Genomic DNA, 16,832 nt, shown 5'->3' on the forward strand with positions numbered 1-16,832 from the left:
ACAATAGTATAATAATAATAGAATAGAATAATAATATATAATATAATAATATAGCGTTAATTGCTTACTCTAACCGTATTCCTCACTTCTGTCATCTTTAAAAATCGCGCCTCTCCAGCGTTTAAAGCCTCGTGCAAAAACTGATTCGCGAGACACGTCCGTTAGCTAGCTAGCTAGTTTAATAGGAAGTTTTGTGAAATTGTCATGAAACATTGTTCTTTACGAGTTCGTGTGTGAATACTCAGTTGTCAGTTTACACTTAAACTATACACAGTTTAGATTATCTTTAAATAAACTGACGTGATGCAAACATGGATCTGTTTGTCATTAACGTCCAAGGTAAGAACTGAGGTGACAGAGGACCGTTAAGATAACTAAGTCGCTAGTCAGTCATCTTTCTAGGCTCGGGCTCCGTAGCGCTGGCTGTCTAGCTATCTAAATTAATCTAATTAATTAATCTAATTAACTGATATATGGCTAAGTTACTGTTTTACACCCAACGCTACCGATTGTTACAGCAAATAACTAGCTAGCTGCCTTAAATATAGAGGTCTTTATACAGTCATATGTCAGTCAATTATTATTATTTCTTTACATTGCTAACCAGCACTTTTCTAAAACGCGGCTACAAAATGCTGAACACTAAAAAAGATAAAAGACACAAAACATACACAGAGAACAAGTTCATTCGTTACTGTTAACCTAGCTAGCTAACGCTACATTACTTGATAGAACTCCCGAATATGCACAGGCCGTCATTACTACTGTGGTCTTCTCCACACGTATTGCTTCTTCCAATGAAAGCAAAAAGAAGTACGAAATAACGGCTGTATATAAATTACGACATACACTTCTTTTCAGATTACATAAATGTTGATTTTTTTTTTTTCCCCGTTTCTACCTACATGCGTACCGTATTTATGTTGTGTGTTTCTCCTGTAGCTCTCACGGAGAAACTCCTGCAGAGACAACGTAATGAAAATTTGAATGAAGTAATTGAGAAGCTGTTCGCTGAAGTTCTATCCCTTGAGCATCCCACTAAAATACAGGATTCACAGGTGCCCACGTTGCCTTTTGCAAAACATGACCCTGTGTATTCAGAGCCAGAATTAATGCAATAAAGATATCTGTGACAAGGACAGACCACATTGGGGACCTAATCTCTTGAAGAAATGCAGTCTATAAGTATTTTGGTTGTGCAGTACACAGTAGATATGAAATGAAACAGTGAATATTAATGCCAATATCAGTTGAAGAGGGCAGGAGTTACATCCCTTGTTACACATTCTACATACAGTGTTCATTTTAGGGAACTAAACGTAATTTGATAAATAGCTACTCGCTTGCTTAGCTGTGCACCTTTACATTATTGGTGTATTGCTAAAAGCTACTAAACAGTCCAGAGTTGATTCTGACTGGCATTTGCAACTACAGCTGACTGAATACTTTCTGTCATGAACAAAAATCCCTTTTCAGCCATCAAACAGATCAAGAACAACCTATTGGACATATGTATAGATGTCTCAAAGACTAGCATAAACAAAAGAAATATCCTTTGAATTGTAGCCTACATTCCACAACTACATTAATTTATTGGATAGTATTTGATTTTAAATGCAGTATGCCAGAGTACAGAGCTAAAAGAATTGTGTTATGACTATAATATTTACTGCACAGTAAGTACCAACAGGCACTAAAGCTGTTCCTTATTTAATGTTTAATTATTTCTGACCATTATAGGCTAAGTCTACAAATACTTCCCATAATTTGATGTAGAATGAGTCGTGCTTTTTGCTCTCAAGTTTGAAGCTCTAACCCTGGATTGCAGTTGAAATTTGTTGGTCAATTTTAGCTATCTTTATGGCTTTGTGTATACTTTATATTACTTTATGTGGTTATATATGTCAATATAATGTAATAAAATATATATTATATACTTTTAATTATTTGTGTTTTTCAATTATTTAAACCAAGCAAACATGAAAAACACAAAAAAGCAACAAAAAAGGACAAACTTTTAAAAAAGAAAATTAAAACATACTTCTTTTCTGTTTTGCATTTGTAGGTTGAAGAAAATGCTATTCAGTTATGGAACTGGGCTGTGACCAAAAATGTTGGTTCATCCATCAATGAACAACAAAAAGCCAAAGGTTTACATACAGTCATACCTAAGCTCTTTAGTATTGATGCTTATCTGTGCTCCGACAAAGCATGCACAGAAATTTATTATGTCCTTACCATACAGATCCGTGCTTAGTGTCATATGTTTCCATAGGCTGTACACTCAGCTGTGTTATTTCTCATGTGTTTCAGTACGTCATGTGGCCTGCAGACTCCTGTATTTATGTGAAACTGAGAACCCATCAGAAAATGCCATTCGCAAGCAGATTTTGGTTTGTTTGTCCTCTCACTGCACTTCTTTTTTTGTGTGCTCCTTTTCCTTTTTTCTAAATTCTTCTTTTCATTCTAAATAAAGCAAATTTTATATTTTGTTTTGGATTGCAATAATGCTATTATATTCAGGTATCTTAACATCTTTTGTGACTTACAGATGGCCAGCAAGACAGGGAGAACCTGGCTGGACTGCAAAAATCCCAAGCTTGCTGATGATTTTCTGAGTCTTGCTGTCAATGTCAGTGTGAAATTACATATAATTACAGAGGGGGAATGTTCAGAAAATGGTTTACATATAAATGAAGTGTACACCTAGAAATTAAGCAAATGTTAATCAGTGTCTGGCCTTTTTCCTTTTTAGTTTACTAGAACTTTCTCTGTTGCTGTGCTTATGTGGTGATAATGTTGTGTTTAAATAGCATATTGCTGACCTAAATATGTTATTATTTCTGATGCAGTAATAGTGAACGCTTTGTGTGATTTCACAGAGCCTGGAGACTCTTTACTCCAGACTGACATCCCACCGAGATGGTGTTGCTGATATCAACACACCCAAAGGAGATGTAGAGAAAGATTTGCTACGGGTTCTTTCTTATCAAGCTGAATCAGTGAGCAAAAATAGATTGTACATGATAGCTGCATAGGAAACTCTATAAAGGGCATTGGAAAAAAATATATATTAAGGGGTATGAAATGAGTGAAATTGTCCAAGGGGAAAAAGATACTAATGAATAAGTTGTTGGAATAAACAGGACGCGTTTGAAAGAAAGGTGGTGTGTTGCCTTTGCAGGCAGTTGCTCAAGATAACCACCAGGTGGCAGTGTCCTGTATGCAGCGATGTAAAGAAATGCTTCTGAGGCTACCCAAGGAGGTGTATTGCCGTAAACAACTCCTTGCAATACCGTTAAAACCGTTATTTTTGTCATTTGTAATATTTTGGAAAAATGTCTTTTAGACTGGCTACCTGTCCCTCATTTGCTATAACTTTGGGGTGGATACATATAATAGAAAGAAGCATGAAGAAAGTTCATTTTGGCTCAGGTAAATGTATACAGATAATATATGTTGTGATATTGCTAGTGAAAATAGCCCATTACATAACATATACTAATTAAACATGATGGCCAATCTACTATTTAACTGTGATTTCCAGTCAGAGCTATGATATAGGGAAGATGAATGCGAAGTACTCTCCTGGTCAGGAAATGCAAGTAAGCACTTTTGTGGCCTGTTAGGTTGGCATTTCTGCCAGGCCTTTTGGAATGTTAATTGTATGGGTTTTTTTAATATTCTTTTTTCAGGCCAAAGTCTTGAGACTTCTTGCTACTGTTTATATGGAATTCGACTCTCAGAAATACCACGATAAAGCTCTTCATGTGGTTAGCCTGGCCAATAAGGTATAATAAGTACTAATTTAGAGCTGGTATGTTTTAAAATACCTTTTGTTAAATTAGTTTTTATTTTTAACCTTTGGTTACATCACGTTAAGTTATATTTTTTGACAGGAACACCCATACCCAGCAGGCTTTTATCTGAAGATTCGCATTGTGCTGAAGACCGGAAAACCAGATGAAGTTGTCAAATCTGGTGAGTCAGATCATTCTGAATAAGCATTAAGCAAATAAGGGTGTGTGGCTTTGCTCAAATTCAGAGAGGTTCACTCGAGTTGTTCCTTATCATTTTAACTCACCTGCTCTCCTTGATAGGGCTAACAGAACTACTTGATTCTGAGGTTCCTCTGGATGTGTGTCTTAGCACAGCAAAACTGCTGATGGCAGAAGATAGGTAACAACTCTTGTAGTGGTAAATGTTCTGTTAAGCATTGTCTTCAGGTGCATGTGCTATTCTCACACTAGAGAGGTGTTCATGTGTTCTCAGAGAAGCAGTGGCGTTTGACTTTCTGAAGAAGGTGTGTCAGCAGTTTGAATCTTCTCCTGAGCTGGGAGCTGTACTCCTGTTGCATATCAAGCTGTTGTTGCAGAGAGGCAAAGAGCTTCTGGGCAAGCAGAAAATCGAGGATGTAATCACAGGTACTGCCAATGAATAAACAGTCCTGGGATCTAGTCACCTTGCTAACCTAAGTTAAACGGGCCTGAAACAATAATGCATTGGGATGCAAATATCCAATGTACTTTGTGGTACAAAGGTTGATGAAGTTGTCTGACTCTGGTTAGACTGAAATGTTGAGCAGTCAGTTGAATGCCATGGTCTGATTGCTGTTCAGGACATTACACAGGAACACAGTTATCGCCACAGACTCTCACCTCCTTCCATCTACTACTGTGGGATAAGGCTTCAAAACACTTTGAGGTATTAGTAATTGTGCCCATTTTCCTTTAAATGTCACAATTAGTACCTGAAGCTATTTATTAGTAGTAGTAGTAGTAGTAGTAGTAGTAGTAGTAGTAGTGGTGTTGTTGTTGTTGTTGTTGTTGTTGTTGTTGTTGTTGTTGTTGTTGTTGTAATTAATATAAATGTGCAATTGACATTTTTCTTACCCAGGCCAAAAACTACTCTGAGGCTTTGCAGTGGTACAATTACTCATTGAGTTTTTACAAGGCAGGTAAGCTTGATCAAAACCTGGCCAAACTGCAAAGGAACAGAGCTTCCTGTTTTCTCCATCTGCAGAAATTAGACAAGGTATCATTCTGCTGTATGGTAAATTCACCATAAACTGATATCACTCAACATGCATGAGCACACAGATATATGTAAACCCAAATTTCACTATAATAATTATAGTCTTTATTTTAGGCCAAGGAAGCTATTTCAGAGGCAGCCAAGTGTGATCCAGACAGCATCTTTACCCAGTTTAGTATCTACAAGATTGCTGTTTTGGAAAACAATATAGAGAAGGGTCAGTAACCTTTGTACAACGTAACATATTTGAATTTGATGCATAACCGTTGCTCTTTTTCATGAAAGAAACTAATCTTTGAACTGTCCATACAAGTTGATCCTAATGGCGGAGTTGAGCTTTACACCCCTCAGCTGCCGATGCTATGAGGCAGATTGGTGTACTGGCCCAGGCACCTGTCACCAGTGAAGACAGACTTCTCGTAACTGAGACTGCAGCTGCAAACATTCTCAACCTAGCTGCTCAGATTGCCCTGGAGGTCAGTGAGAACACAGCATCTACAATAAAGTCTCCCATTTATTTAGCTACACCTTCTCCGTAGTTGTGCTTGTAGGCTACCAGTCCTTTTTTGGTCAGTATATTAATTGGCTGATGGTAACTTGTCTTGTTTCTTGTGGCCTTAATTATGAAAAACATTTGTCTGTGTATAAATGAATGCTCATTAAGTATTTGTGGACTCTGGTATAGTCATATGACTGCAGAGTACAATAGTGGTACCAGTAACGTTGAATTACTTACAACTGATTGGTAATATATGGCAACCTGTTAGGTACAGCTCTAAAGTAGGTATAAAAAGTAGTAGTAAAATTTATTCTTTCATTTAATTTCCCCTATCATTATAGTTTACTGACAACATTGGTGCTTGTTATCTATAATACTATTATAATATATCTATAATATTATTATAATAATATTGTAATACTAATATTATTCAGCCCACATATTAGTTAGCAGTAAGCAGTTGGGTAAAAATGGCTCTATTCCAGTATGCTCAAGAAACTTTGACTCCTACAGAATGAGCATCAGGAACTAGCTGTGAAGGCCCTAGAGAATCTGTGTGAACACTCACAAGATGTAACGCAAGTACTTACTGCCCTCAGGTCAGCACACATACGTGTAAATTTCCTTGAACCTTTAAAGTCTTGTATTTCTTATCTTGACACATTTTTTCTGTGTTATACCATTAAAGTGTGAAACACAATGTATTGCACTGGCAGAGAGAGAATGTTCCTAAGAATTTATTGCCGTGTGTTCTGAAATCCAAGCTCAAACCACCTTTTTTCAGGTGTTTAGTTCGACTTGTGCTTTCAGTAATGGAGAACAACAATGAAGAAAACTGGTTAGTGGATCACTACTGTATTCTTTAATAGATAGTCCTTATTACAGATATCTTTTAATCGTGAACAATTAGTGTGCATATTTATATCGACTTTGCCATTGTCTTTATACATTCTTTCTTTCCAATGTCAAAGGGATGCCAATTTAGATCTGCTCTTGTCCTATTTAAAGATGGGTAGGTGTGGTTTCAACTGTTCACGTAACTGTTAGTTACACAATATGTGTAAGTGTGTGCCAGCACGTGCAACTGTGTGTGTGTGTGTGTGTGTATAATATCTGTTTTGTCTATGTTACAGCCCTACAGAATCTACCCCAGTTGAACCAAGTGCCAGGCCAAGGGCTTGCTCAGTGCTCTAAGGAGGCCAGCTGGTTCAGACGGATAGGTGAGCTCTTTTTCCCCCTCACAGCCCATCACATGCACCTGTCTGACATCCAAGATTACTGTGTGGTCCATGCACTTATTATCTTGTCTTGCACATTTCTGTTAATGTGACAGCCTGGAACACAGCCCTACAGTGCCAGGGCAACACAGTTAGGATGAGAGATTTCTTTGTCCTGTCCTATCAGGTCAGTTCACATAGCATACATCAAGCACCTTCTCCTTTGAAAAAATGATCATGTACTTTTATCAGTTCTGGATCAGATGCTTGTTTTAATAACATAACCTACCTGAGCTGTAAAAGAATGCTCATTTTTCTGTCTGCCTTTTGGGGGCCAGCTGTCATTGCTGTGTGTCCCAGACAAAGGCGTGTTGATGGGGCAGAAGACATGTCTGCTGATGTCTGCTGCAGCCTGTTTAGACATATGCAGAAAGGCTCTTCAGTCTGAGCAACAGGTAGGTAAACTAGAGAATAACAAAGTTGGATACCTTTAACCTTTTTATATCCACTGAAATATCAGAAATCCTTTTATTTTGTTTTAACAACCAATATAGAAACTAAAACACATTAGTGTGATTTTGAACCATAGTACGTTTTTTGCACTTGTTGCAGTTACACGAATTGTCCAGAAGAGGGTGCAGTATATTAGCTAAATCACCTAAATCCGCTGTGTATTTCAGACTGAGATCTTAACACAGGCTTTGGAACACATTCAGATCTGCTGGGAGATATGGAGGGCTTTAAAAGCCTCAGGTACTGTATATTGTTACTTCTTGTAATATTTGTGAAGGTGAACATATAGGTTATGCATATTACCTGATATTGAATATTACTGCAGTTCATGGAATATGAATGTATAAGTATAAGCCCAAATATCATAAATGCCTCAAAATAAATTATTTCTTATTTTTTCTATAGGTGATTATTCCAAAGACCCAACTGATACCTTGTTACTTTTGTATGAGTTTGAGGCTCGTGCCAAGTTAAACGACCCTAAGCTTGAGTGTGTGCTTGAGTCAGTCCTGGAGCTTCATGACATTGACACCAAAGTGCTGGAGACAATGGCAGGTTAGATTTAGATATTTACTGATTAAAGTAACTGGTAATTTCAGTATACATACAGCTGTTTTACATATTCATATGTTTAACAATGTGAAATTAAAGATGTATAATGTTTATATTGTGATGTGATAAGTGATGGGAGTTATGAGAAATTGGCTCTCCAATGTGTGTGTGCAGCTTTAGCAATGGAGCCCCCAGCCCACTTCCCGGTGCTGTGTAAGAAAGCTTTGAGAATCGCTCTCGCGCTACACAAGCAAAGCCCACAGGCAGATTTGTCACGCTGCATGTAAGACTAACACTTAGTCATTCCATATATGTATAGCTTGTTTCCAGACATTATCATAGAAATGATAAAAGTTAAAAATCTTTTGGAACTTTAATATTTGTTCTGTGTGTATGTGTTTGCGTGTGTGTGTTCTCAACAGTGACTGTGTACACAGTTTGATCCAGCTGTCTCTGCCTAGCGGTGTATGTGAAGTAGAGTCCCGCATGTTGGAGGAAGTGTGGGGTTACTATGAGGAGGCCCTGTCCATCATAGCTGCTGCAGTGAGTTGGCTGGCTAGCGTGACTCAGCAGCTGTCACACATGACCTACTGTGACTCAGCCCAGCAATTATCCCCATCTCTGAAAGGATCTTCTGTTACTGCCAATGGGCTTTTAGCTACACTTCAGTTAGCAGATGCTCCATTCACCAAACTCTACCTGCCAATTTGCATGTTAAATTGAAAATCTTCTATATAGACCTTGTCTTATGGAAAAATTATAAGGAAAATGTAATGGTGGCATTATTATGAACAAAGACAATAACCTCAGTGGTGGAATATATCTGTGCTTCTCAGCCCAGTCTGTGGGATCCACCAGATGGTTATTTTTGCTCCCAGTACACCTGTACCAGTTTAATAGTTTTATTCAGGTGTGTGGACAGGAAGCATGGGGTATAACCATGGTGGGAATTAAGGATTGGGTTGAGCACTGCCGTATTTGGTTACTTATTTTTTACTTTTTCAAAATTGCTCTAAAAGTAAATAAATGAGGTGTGTACATGTATGCTCTTTGTAATCAAGACCTTGCAAGTGATCAAACTGGTTGTGGTATGCTTGTAATAACTCGGAGCAAATATTTAAAAATGGAGGTGTCCTGAAACAAGATCATTTTCTAGAAACAACTCTGTAGCTTTAGATTTCAACTGTGGATAGATCAGTTCTTTGATTAAAACCTTACTTTATAGTTTTTCTCTCTTTCCCTCCAGGTCGAGGACTTTCCCAAGCTGGAGATCCTGTGGCTGTTGACCAGAGCATGGAACACAGGTATCCTTCTCTACAGCCTGGGCCAGTATTCTGAGGCGGAGAAGTGGTGCAGCCTGGGGATGAGCTTCCTGCGTTACCTGGGCTCCCTACAGGAGAGCTATCAGTCCCAGGTATAACCGCTATCAGACTCAGGTATAATTGCTATCAGACTAAGATCTAATTGCTGTCAGACTCAGGTATAATCACTATCAGACCCAGGTATAATCACTGTCAGACCCAAGTATAATCATTATAAGAACCAGGCGTAGTTGCTATTGGACTGATATAATCGCTATCAGACCCAGGTATAGTTGTAGGTCATAGAAAAGTGCGTAGGGTGTAGGGAGGGAGGGGCCGATGCAGCAGTCCACAGCTGTAAGCAAAATCTGTCTTATATTCCACACATCTCTTTCCAGGGGTAGACGGTGTACAAGCTACTCTGTTTGTACAGACAGATGTACGGCACTCAGGTCTGTCTGTACCTTGGGTGGGTTTATTGGAGCACAGCCCTCCGGCTTGTTGGTAGACTAGCTTAATGTAGTTGCTTTTAGTTTCACTCCATTCAGGCTTCGAGGGAAGAGCTTTAAAATTTGTGAAAATGGAAAAATTAGAAAATGACCAAGTTCATGTCAGAGCACTGAGAACGGACAGCATTTCTGTGCACTGCAGAAAAATTAATTGTGAAATATATGATCTTTTCAGATGTCTGGTCTGTACAGTGAGGTGTTGGACAGGTTAGACAAAGCCAAGATGAACCTCATAATGGAAGAGTGACTGCTGATCACAGAATTTTGTTCATAAAATATGAGGATTTGTTAGGGGAATTGCATTTGTTACTGAGGGGGGGGAAAAATATTCTCACACACACACACACACACACACACACACACACACACACACACACGCAGTTTGAGTGTCCGGTGTTCTTCCGCCTTAGTTGATGACAAACGAAGAAACCCACATTCAACTCTTAACAGAACCACAGATTTTATTATTTCCAAACAAATAAACTCTTGTCCAGTCCAAAAGAAAAAAAAAAAAAAAAGCAAAAACAGAAAAGAAAAAAATGGGGAAAAAATCCAGGACTGTGTTCCCTTCTGACCAAGATAATATTTGATTTCCTTGTGTCCTGATAGGTTCCACCACAGTAGTCACAGGGAGGACACTACTGTACAAAGGGTTCACATTTGCACGCACTTACTGCAAGTGTGCTTTCACATAAACAATTAATCAACCAAAAAGATAACCCTTGATCCTTGAGCCCCACCTTTATCCAAATTTATTTCATCACTTTTCTGGAGCAAAGACTGAGACCCTCATCAATACACACAGAGCCATTCAGAACCAGTGGAAGATTCAGCAATCTCAGTAGAAAGAGAACTGAATGAAAATTCTTTGGGCTTTACTGATATGGCTGACTGACACCAGACACATTAACAGTCAGCTGTAGTTTTTTTTCGTCTTTTTTTTAAACTCAACACCAGAGATGAGTAATGAGTTATGCTCCTGGTTTACTTTAGTATCTCCCTATAGGTGGCTGTCTTGATTTTCATATATGTATATATGATATATATATGTGTGTGTGTGTGTGTGTGTGTGTGTGTGTGTGTGTATATATTTGTGTTTATATGTGTGATTTTATATATATATATATATATATATATATATATATATATATATATATATATATATATATATATATATAAATCACAAAAACACACACACACATATTGCACACACAGTATTACGTTTTACAATTTTATAATCTATACACTCAGACAAATTCCACAAGATATCACAAGTAGACAGGCCCTAGAGTTTAGGGAAATCAATTCCCAACTGACTAGAAAATGTGTTCTGATAGGCAGCTGAAGATCTTTGTCTATAGAGAAATACCCACATTACGGCACATTTGTATGGAAATAAATCTCAGAATAATTCAAAATTTACTTACCTGACATTTGTGATCTATAAAACATTTGTCCCATTTGTTTCACACATGCATGAAGCACAAGTGAGGGTTTTATTTACATTTTACAGCCATCACACCCTTTGAAACAGTCTGTAAGCAGTTTATAAATGGCTCTGTTCCCTTCGAGTATTCCCTGAACTCTGGTTTTGACACAGGTATGACAGCTGGTTTAGTGAAGGTGCCTGGCACGTGGGAACACCTGCTGAATAAATGCCTGCAGTTTACAGGAGCTGGGGTGGAGAGGGAACAGTAATTTCATCACTTCCTGTGGGCACAGAAGAAAATACTGCTCTGGGTTTTCGTCCTCTTCAAAGCAGGAAGGGGGGGGGGGGGGTCTTGGGGGCAGGGTGGTGGTGGAGGACCCCAGTAGTCCTGTATCAGTGAGTCAGCACAGACTCTTTATCTGCATCAGCAGTAGTGAAGTTCCGCACTGCAGGTAGGCCATACCTCTTCTGCTGAGTCAGAGCGTGCACAGGCGGGCCACCACGCGTACGGTGCTCACAAGGTATGTCAAATAAAAGGCAGAGGAAATCCTGCCAATTCTTAAGTATGTTAGTTTGTCTGGGTGCCCAGTGGAATATAATTTCATTCCCTTTGAGTGAAAATTCTATTGACTTGAACTGTTTTCCATCACAAAGTGATTGCTGCTATTCAGCTGCTCTAGGATTATATTCAAGCATTCCTGAGCTCATCACGCTCACCCTCAATTCAGCACACTAGAGTAACGTCAGCCCAGAAATGAAAGAAAAGCAAAAGTATTTAAGAAAAAAAAATTACAAAACAACAGATTTAATCAAAGCATTTTTGAGTTCTAGGGACATTAGGCCATTTCAGGCTCTACCGACTGTTTAATATTGAGAAGGACATCCAGTACAATTATTGTCTTGATTCTACCCGTTTTAAGGCTGCCTCCTCAGGCAGCTTACAGGACAGTACCATATTACCGATCAGTCTGAAGAGAAGAGTCGTGGAAGGCAGAGAAAGTGCAAATGGGCAGTCTGCTGCTCAACAACTTTAGGGGAGTCTTGGCTGCCAAAAGTGTAATTCAGAAATCAGTCATTTAAGACAAAAGAGAAGTAATGAGGGGAAATGGATTTCAAAGAGGTAAGACACAGGTCTATTGCACTCAGAAGATAGGCCTCCAATAAGTAGTAGAGTCTTAAGCACAGGTCAGTTAAGTAATTTGTAGCATCCCCTCAATTGACTGAAATTCTAATGAATTTTCATTAACTAAGGCAGTTTGGTGTCTTGCAGAGAGCCCAGTTACACCCCTCTACCCTCATCTTTAATATAGAGCAGCTAAAAACCACAAGAAAGAACATAAAAACCCAAAGACAAATAAATGAACTCTAACAGCCCTCCAAATAGACAATTCTAGTGAAGTGTAAAATGTGTACCGTAGTATTTAATAATATGTTGTAAAATCGCTCCATAGGATGTTTATTTAACATGTGATTTCAGTAATATAAATGTATATTCATTCCATTTGTTCTGCCTTCAGTGGCCTCTACTAACTGCCGGACTAACAACTGTCTTCAGCAGCCAACCAATGGCTGCTTTGCAGTTACTGAAGATCACCAGTTTAAGTTTCTTCTCTAAATTACTATAAATGTGATCAGTAACACCATAAACAGTACCGTCAGCAGGTTTGATCTGTTTTTAGTCCTTGTAGAAAACCTTGTTGGTCTTTGCGCAGTATCTTCCTCTATTTCTTTATAACGTAACAACAAACATGTATAGGGTTCTGGCTTTTCAGTCTCTCCGTTCCAAAGGAATATCTTAAAAATCCCAGACCCCACTCTCGTCTTGAGATATTCTTCCCCTCCCCCAAGTCCATCCCAACAGAGAATTCATTTTCCCTTTTGTTTTAACATGACAAAAAATTCAATTGGAATGGCATTTCCAGTCTTGGATGGATTTGCTGAGAAACTCATGCAGGTTGTGCACAGTCACAGTAATGGTGATAAGACTTCTTTTTCATTTGAGAGTAACATAATGATGACACTAAAACTTGATATGAAACATATCAGTAAAAAGGGAAGGAGTGGACTTGGGTTAGAGCAGGGCCAGGTTTACGGCAGGGCTCTGCACACGTGCAGAGGAGCGAAGGCTGCAGGCTCAGAGCTTTTCTGAGGATGGGATCCAGATGTAAGGGCCCGATTGCTCCTCGATGATCATCTTGATTTTACTGTAGATCTCTTCTAGTGAGTCACCCTGGACTATGGCTGTGAAGAGAGATTAAACAAGCAGGTTATGCTTAGTTAAATAGTAGGAAATGGCCATCATTCCTGTCAAAATGGCTTAGAGAATCCCCATTGTTTTATAATGGCTATGCAGAAGATGAGGTGTTGATTTAGGCATGCACAAAGTACAGTCAGAATAAAAACAAAATACCTGTAAAATATTCTCCAAATTCCTGTTCAAGCTTCATTGCCTTATCAAAGACTTTATTGGCTTGTTCATACGTCTGCCTCTTGCTCATTTCCCTGTAAAACACATGAACACGCACATACTTGAGTGATAGAATATAATTTGACATTTAATGTTACATGTCTCTCACAGTCAAATTATAAACTATTCCCCAAGATGGGCCATGGAACATTTTAAAACTTACATCAGAGCTTCAATAGATTTTGGCTTTATAAAAATGGAAATCGGATAGAGTTGTGCTTGTTGGAGTCGTTTTATAGCATTCCCAGACACATCCAGGATACAGTGTTTTCCCTGCAACACAAAGAAACAGAAATCCATCACTTCATGATCAGGACTAGCAATAACTGCTAAAGGGAAGCAGGTGCAAAAAACTACGCCAAACTGTATTCATGGGATTTGTTAAGATGTAGAACGTTTGCATTAGCATGTGTAAGTGGTTACAAACCCTCTCAGCCACTGCTCGAACAGACAGAATGCTGGTCCCGTAGAGATTCTCATTGAACTGGCCTGCTTCAATGAACTTGTTATCCTGGATGTCTTTCTCCATCTGCTCTCTTGAGGCTACAAAGTGGTAATCCTGCCCATCCATTTCATTCTCTCGTCGTGGACGAGTTGTATCTGGGATGGGTGGTAATAACGCCATGAAATTCCCAAAGTATATCCCAAAAAATATTTGGTACGAAAAAAACACTTTTAATGAAAAACTGGGCACAAGACATTTCACTTACGTGGAACACAGGATCCAAACTTGTGAGGGAATTCTGAGATCAAGTCATCATTTATTCTGTCCTTCATTGGGCCCAATATGATCACAGGCCTTGTATAATGGACTAAACAGAGAAAAAAAAAATAAAACAAATATCAGTTAGAAAAGAAATATGAAACTTGTGAAGGAAATGACAGTGGATGTTTCATTACTGAATACTCACTCTCCTGTCTGGTCACTGGCTCATATGATAAAATCGTATCCTCTTGACCCTCTGTATGGTTAAAAAGAAAGTAAAGAAACTTAAAGGAATACTTCACTTGAGCGCTAAACCAGGTAATTGGGGTTTTTTGCTTGCTCTCATGTATGTGGAACACAAATTGTCAAATGACTTACTGGAGCTGCTTTCACTGTCACTGGTATTGGATGTCAAACACTCTGCAGAAGGGAAGCATATAAATGAGTGGGTGAACATTTGTAAATCCAAAACATTTTTAAGTCCAAAATAACCGTTTCACCATTATGCTATGAAAAGGAAATGGAAGAGCAAACAAAGGAAATCAGACCTTATGCACAGACACAGCCACTACTTCCTTAGAGGGAAGTGGTAGGAGGTGGCAGTAATAGGAAATTAAGTGTTTCCTCCTACAAAGTCCCAAGTGGCCTCCACTCCCTGGCTAGAGTTTCCTATGACCTTGCCTGGGTTGACTACACCAGATACTGTTGCCGCCGCACAGGCCAAAGTAAACACAGTGTTTTGTTAACTACAGGAATCAACTGGCACAAGCATCTGATGTGTAAGTTTCCATGGGTGCAAACTGATTATTTAACAGCAATTAAATCCAAATTGCCATCCAGTGGCAAGTAATTCAGTCAAAACACAGCTTGGTTTTACTTCGTAATGAACGCTTGGTGTCCTAGCCTAGCCAAAATTATTAGCTACCTTCCGTGATGCAGCTTCCAACAGTATGGGTATGATGCATCAGTAGGGGGAGGAAAAACAGAATCTAGGCAAGGTAAAGGATTTTCCAGTACAGAATACCTGGCCAAAGTTTCTCAATAAAGGAATAAATATGAAGTCCAAAAACAAAATTTCAGACTAAACTGCTTTTTCATTTGCAGTAATGCTTTAGGAGGATCAATACAATTGAAATAAAACAAATTCAAATGAATGAATTGAAACAACACCCCCCCCCCCCCCCCAGATACAACAATTGCCTACATGTACTGAGAAAGTTTAAAACCGCACTTCACAATTGCAGCCAAAGCTCTGTACAGTTTTTTTGTTGTTGTTGTTTGTTTGGGCTTTATTTTGGGGGAAGTAGGGGCAAGAGAGAGCAAGCACAAAGAGAGGAAACGACAGACAGAAATTTGCGTGTGGCACAGCCACTGCGAATGGGTCGGCTGGTTCTGAGCTCAAGGGATATCTGTTCAACAAGTACAACCACACACTTACTCAAGCTCTTTGATCCATAAAAGTCATCGCTTAACCCTGGGAAGTCCTGAGTGTCCCGACAGGTGAGAGCAGAAACCAAAGAGAAGAGGAGAAGAGAGAGGACAGGAAGAAGAGAAGAGATGTTAGTGAGAGGGCGAGAGCAGAGGTGCATCGCTGCTTGGGGTCAAGAGGGCCTAACACACTGGCTGTGCACTGAAAGGTTTGGGTCTGTTCTTAATGTGCATTGCTGATGCAATGCATTGATTGGGCTATCAAAAAAAAAAAAGGGGGGGGGGGGTTAGAACACTAAAAGCCACAGGTTTTACAGGCAAATCAATCAGACTTGGTCAAGCACAGCATTTGAGTGTTAGTGCATCTTTAAACCACTGAACAGCAGACACCAGCAGTCCCCCACAGAGTAGCCAGAGGTCAGAGAGCAGTCTGCTCTGTGGCCTCTAGAGGAGGGACTTAAAGGGATGACGTCGAGCAACAGCCAACCACACGCCGCCCCTGGAGTGAGTGACAGGGAGAGAAGGACGAAGCATTACAGCGTTAAGAGCCCTCAGCCCCTCCACGTTCGTACTCACGTTCAGACTCCACCAAGTCCTGCACAATATTCTCCTTGCTCTTGTAAAACGGGAACTTGCGTGAGAGGTTGAAGCTTTTTTTGCGTTTCACTTTGACAAGCTGCTGGGAGATGGCCAGACGAAGGGAATGGAAATGAGAGACAAAACAAACACAACAGAATGGATTTCAAATGTGGTTGAAAGAAAAAAACATGACAGAAAAAAAAAAAATCACCATACCAAAAAAAAGAAAAAAAAAAGATGGAAATATATGCAACAGGGACAATGAGTGCAAAAAAAAAAAAACACCCACAACCTCTTGTTCTAATAAAATAGTACCAATTACATCGTTACTTAAACTATGAATTCAGTCAAAAAAGGAAAACTGCCAGCGATCCTGACACTGGGGGGCTGTATGTACTGAACGCTGAATTTACTATGCCAGAGTAGGACGATGGCACCGCTATGTGACTGCAGGTACTTGAATGCCGTACTTCAGGGCGTGTGCATCAGAGATCTTCACACACCCAGCGAGACGTGAGAGACCTCTGTAATAAGAGCCTCCTGTTTTTTGACTGCAGTGGGAAGGAAGCATTCCGAGCCTTAGAGGAAATGGGTCAAC

At 39.3% G+C, this 16,832-nt stretch overlaps 2 protein-coding genes across 5 annotated transcripts in view; one reads left to right on the forward strand and one right to left on the reverse strand.

Annotated features, from left to right (window-relative positions):
• The first annotated feature begins 107 nt into the window (after positions 1-107).
• Positions 108-10,289, forward strand: tex11 (testis expressed 11). The gene is made up of 29 exons (XM_027018536.3): positions 108-339; positions 943-1,058; positions 2,066-2,150; positions 2,314-2,393; positions 2,552-2,632; positions 2,883-3,002; positions 3,185-3,265; positions 3,350-3,435; positions 3,548-3,605; positions 3,696-3,791; positions 3,900-3,981; positions 4,101-4,179; positions 4,273-4,424; positions 4,619-4,704; positions 4,897-5,034; positions 5,149-5,251; positions 5,386-5,510; positions 6,047-6,132; positions 6,318-6,371; positions 6,505-6,545; positions 6,667-6,753; positions 6,867-6,937; positions 7,089-7,205; positions 7,431-7,503; positions 7,669-7,818; positions 7,990-8,098; positions 8,238-8,358; positions 9,062-9,229; positions 9,801-10,289. The coding sequence occupies exons 1-29, from the start codon at positions 312-314 to the stop codon at positions 9,870-9,872; spliced, it is 2,745 nt and encodes a 914-aa protein (XP_026874337.3). The 5' UTR covers positions 108-311; the 3' UTR covers positions 9,873-10,289.
• A 787-nt stretch (positions 10,290-11,076) lies between these two features.
• dlg3 (discs, large homolog 3 (Drosophila)) overlaps positions 11,077-16,832 on the reverse strand; it is a 54,483-nt gene continuing 48,727 nt past the window's right edge. For 2 of the 4 annotated variants that reach the window (XM_081699285.1, XM_027018558.3), the window contains 8 exons: positions 16,232-16,334; positions 14,606-14,647; positions 14,433-14,483; positions 14,232-14,333; positions 13,949-14,121; positions 13,685-13,794; positions 13,465-13,556; positions 11,077-13,295 (listed from right to left, as the gene is read on the reverse strand). In XM_081699285.1, the coding sequence (XP_081555411.1) occupies positions 13,189-13,295; positions 13,465-13,556; positions 13,685-13,794; positions 13,949-14,121; positions 14,232-14,333; positions 14,433-14,483; positions 14,606-14,647; positions 16,232-16,334 (780 nt within the window). In that variant the 3' untranslated portion in view covers positions 11,077-13,188. Of the gene's footprint in view, positions 13,296-13,464; positions 13,557-13,684; positions 13,795-13,948; positions 14,122-14,231; positions 14,334-14,432; positions 14,484-14,605; positions 14,648-15,665; positions 15,712-16,231; positions 16,335-16,832 lie in introns of all 4 variants that reach the window. The other 2 variants (XM_027018563.3, XM_027018562.3) reach the window with 2 other exon arrangements.

The sequence above is a fragment of the Electrophorus electricus genome, chromosome 16, assembly GCF_041902795.1.
Source record: "Electrophorus electricus isolate QZ-2024a chromosome 16, ASM4190279v1, whole genome shotgun sequence".
Classification (NCBI taxonomy): domain Eukaryota; kingdom Metazoa; phylum Chordata; class Actinopteri; order Gymnotiformes; family Gymnotidae; genus Electrophorus; species Electrophorus electricus.

What these genes read in the sequence shown, in the direction of transcription:
- tex11 (XM_027018536.3), top strand. Translation starts at nt 312, where the DNA reads ATGGATCTGTTTGTCATTAACGTCCAAG. An exon ending in CCATTCGCAAGCAGATTTTG is followed by an intron (nt 2,394 to 2,551) that starts GTTTGTTTGTCC and finishes TGTGACTTACAG; the next exon opens with ATGGCCAGCAAGACAGGGAG. An exon ending in CAGCTGGTTCAGACGGATAG is followed by an intron (nt 6,754 to 6,866) that starts GTGAGCTCTTTT and finishes TTAATGTGACAG; the next exon opens with CCTGGAACACAGCCCTACAG.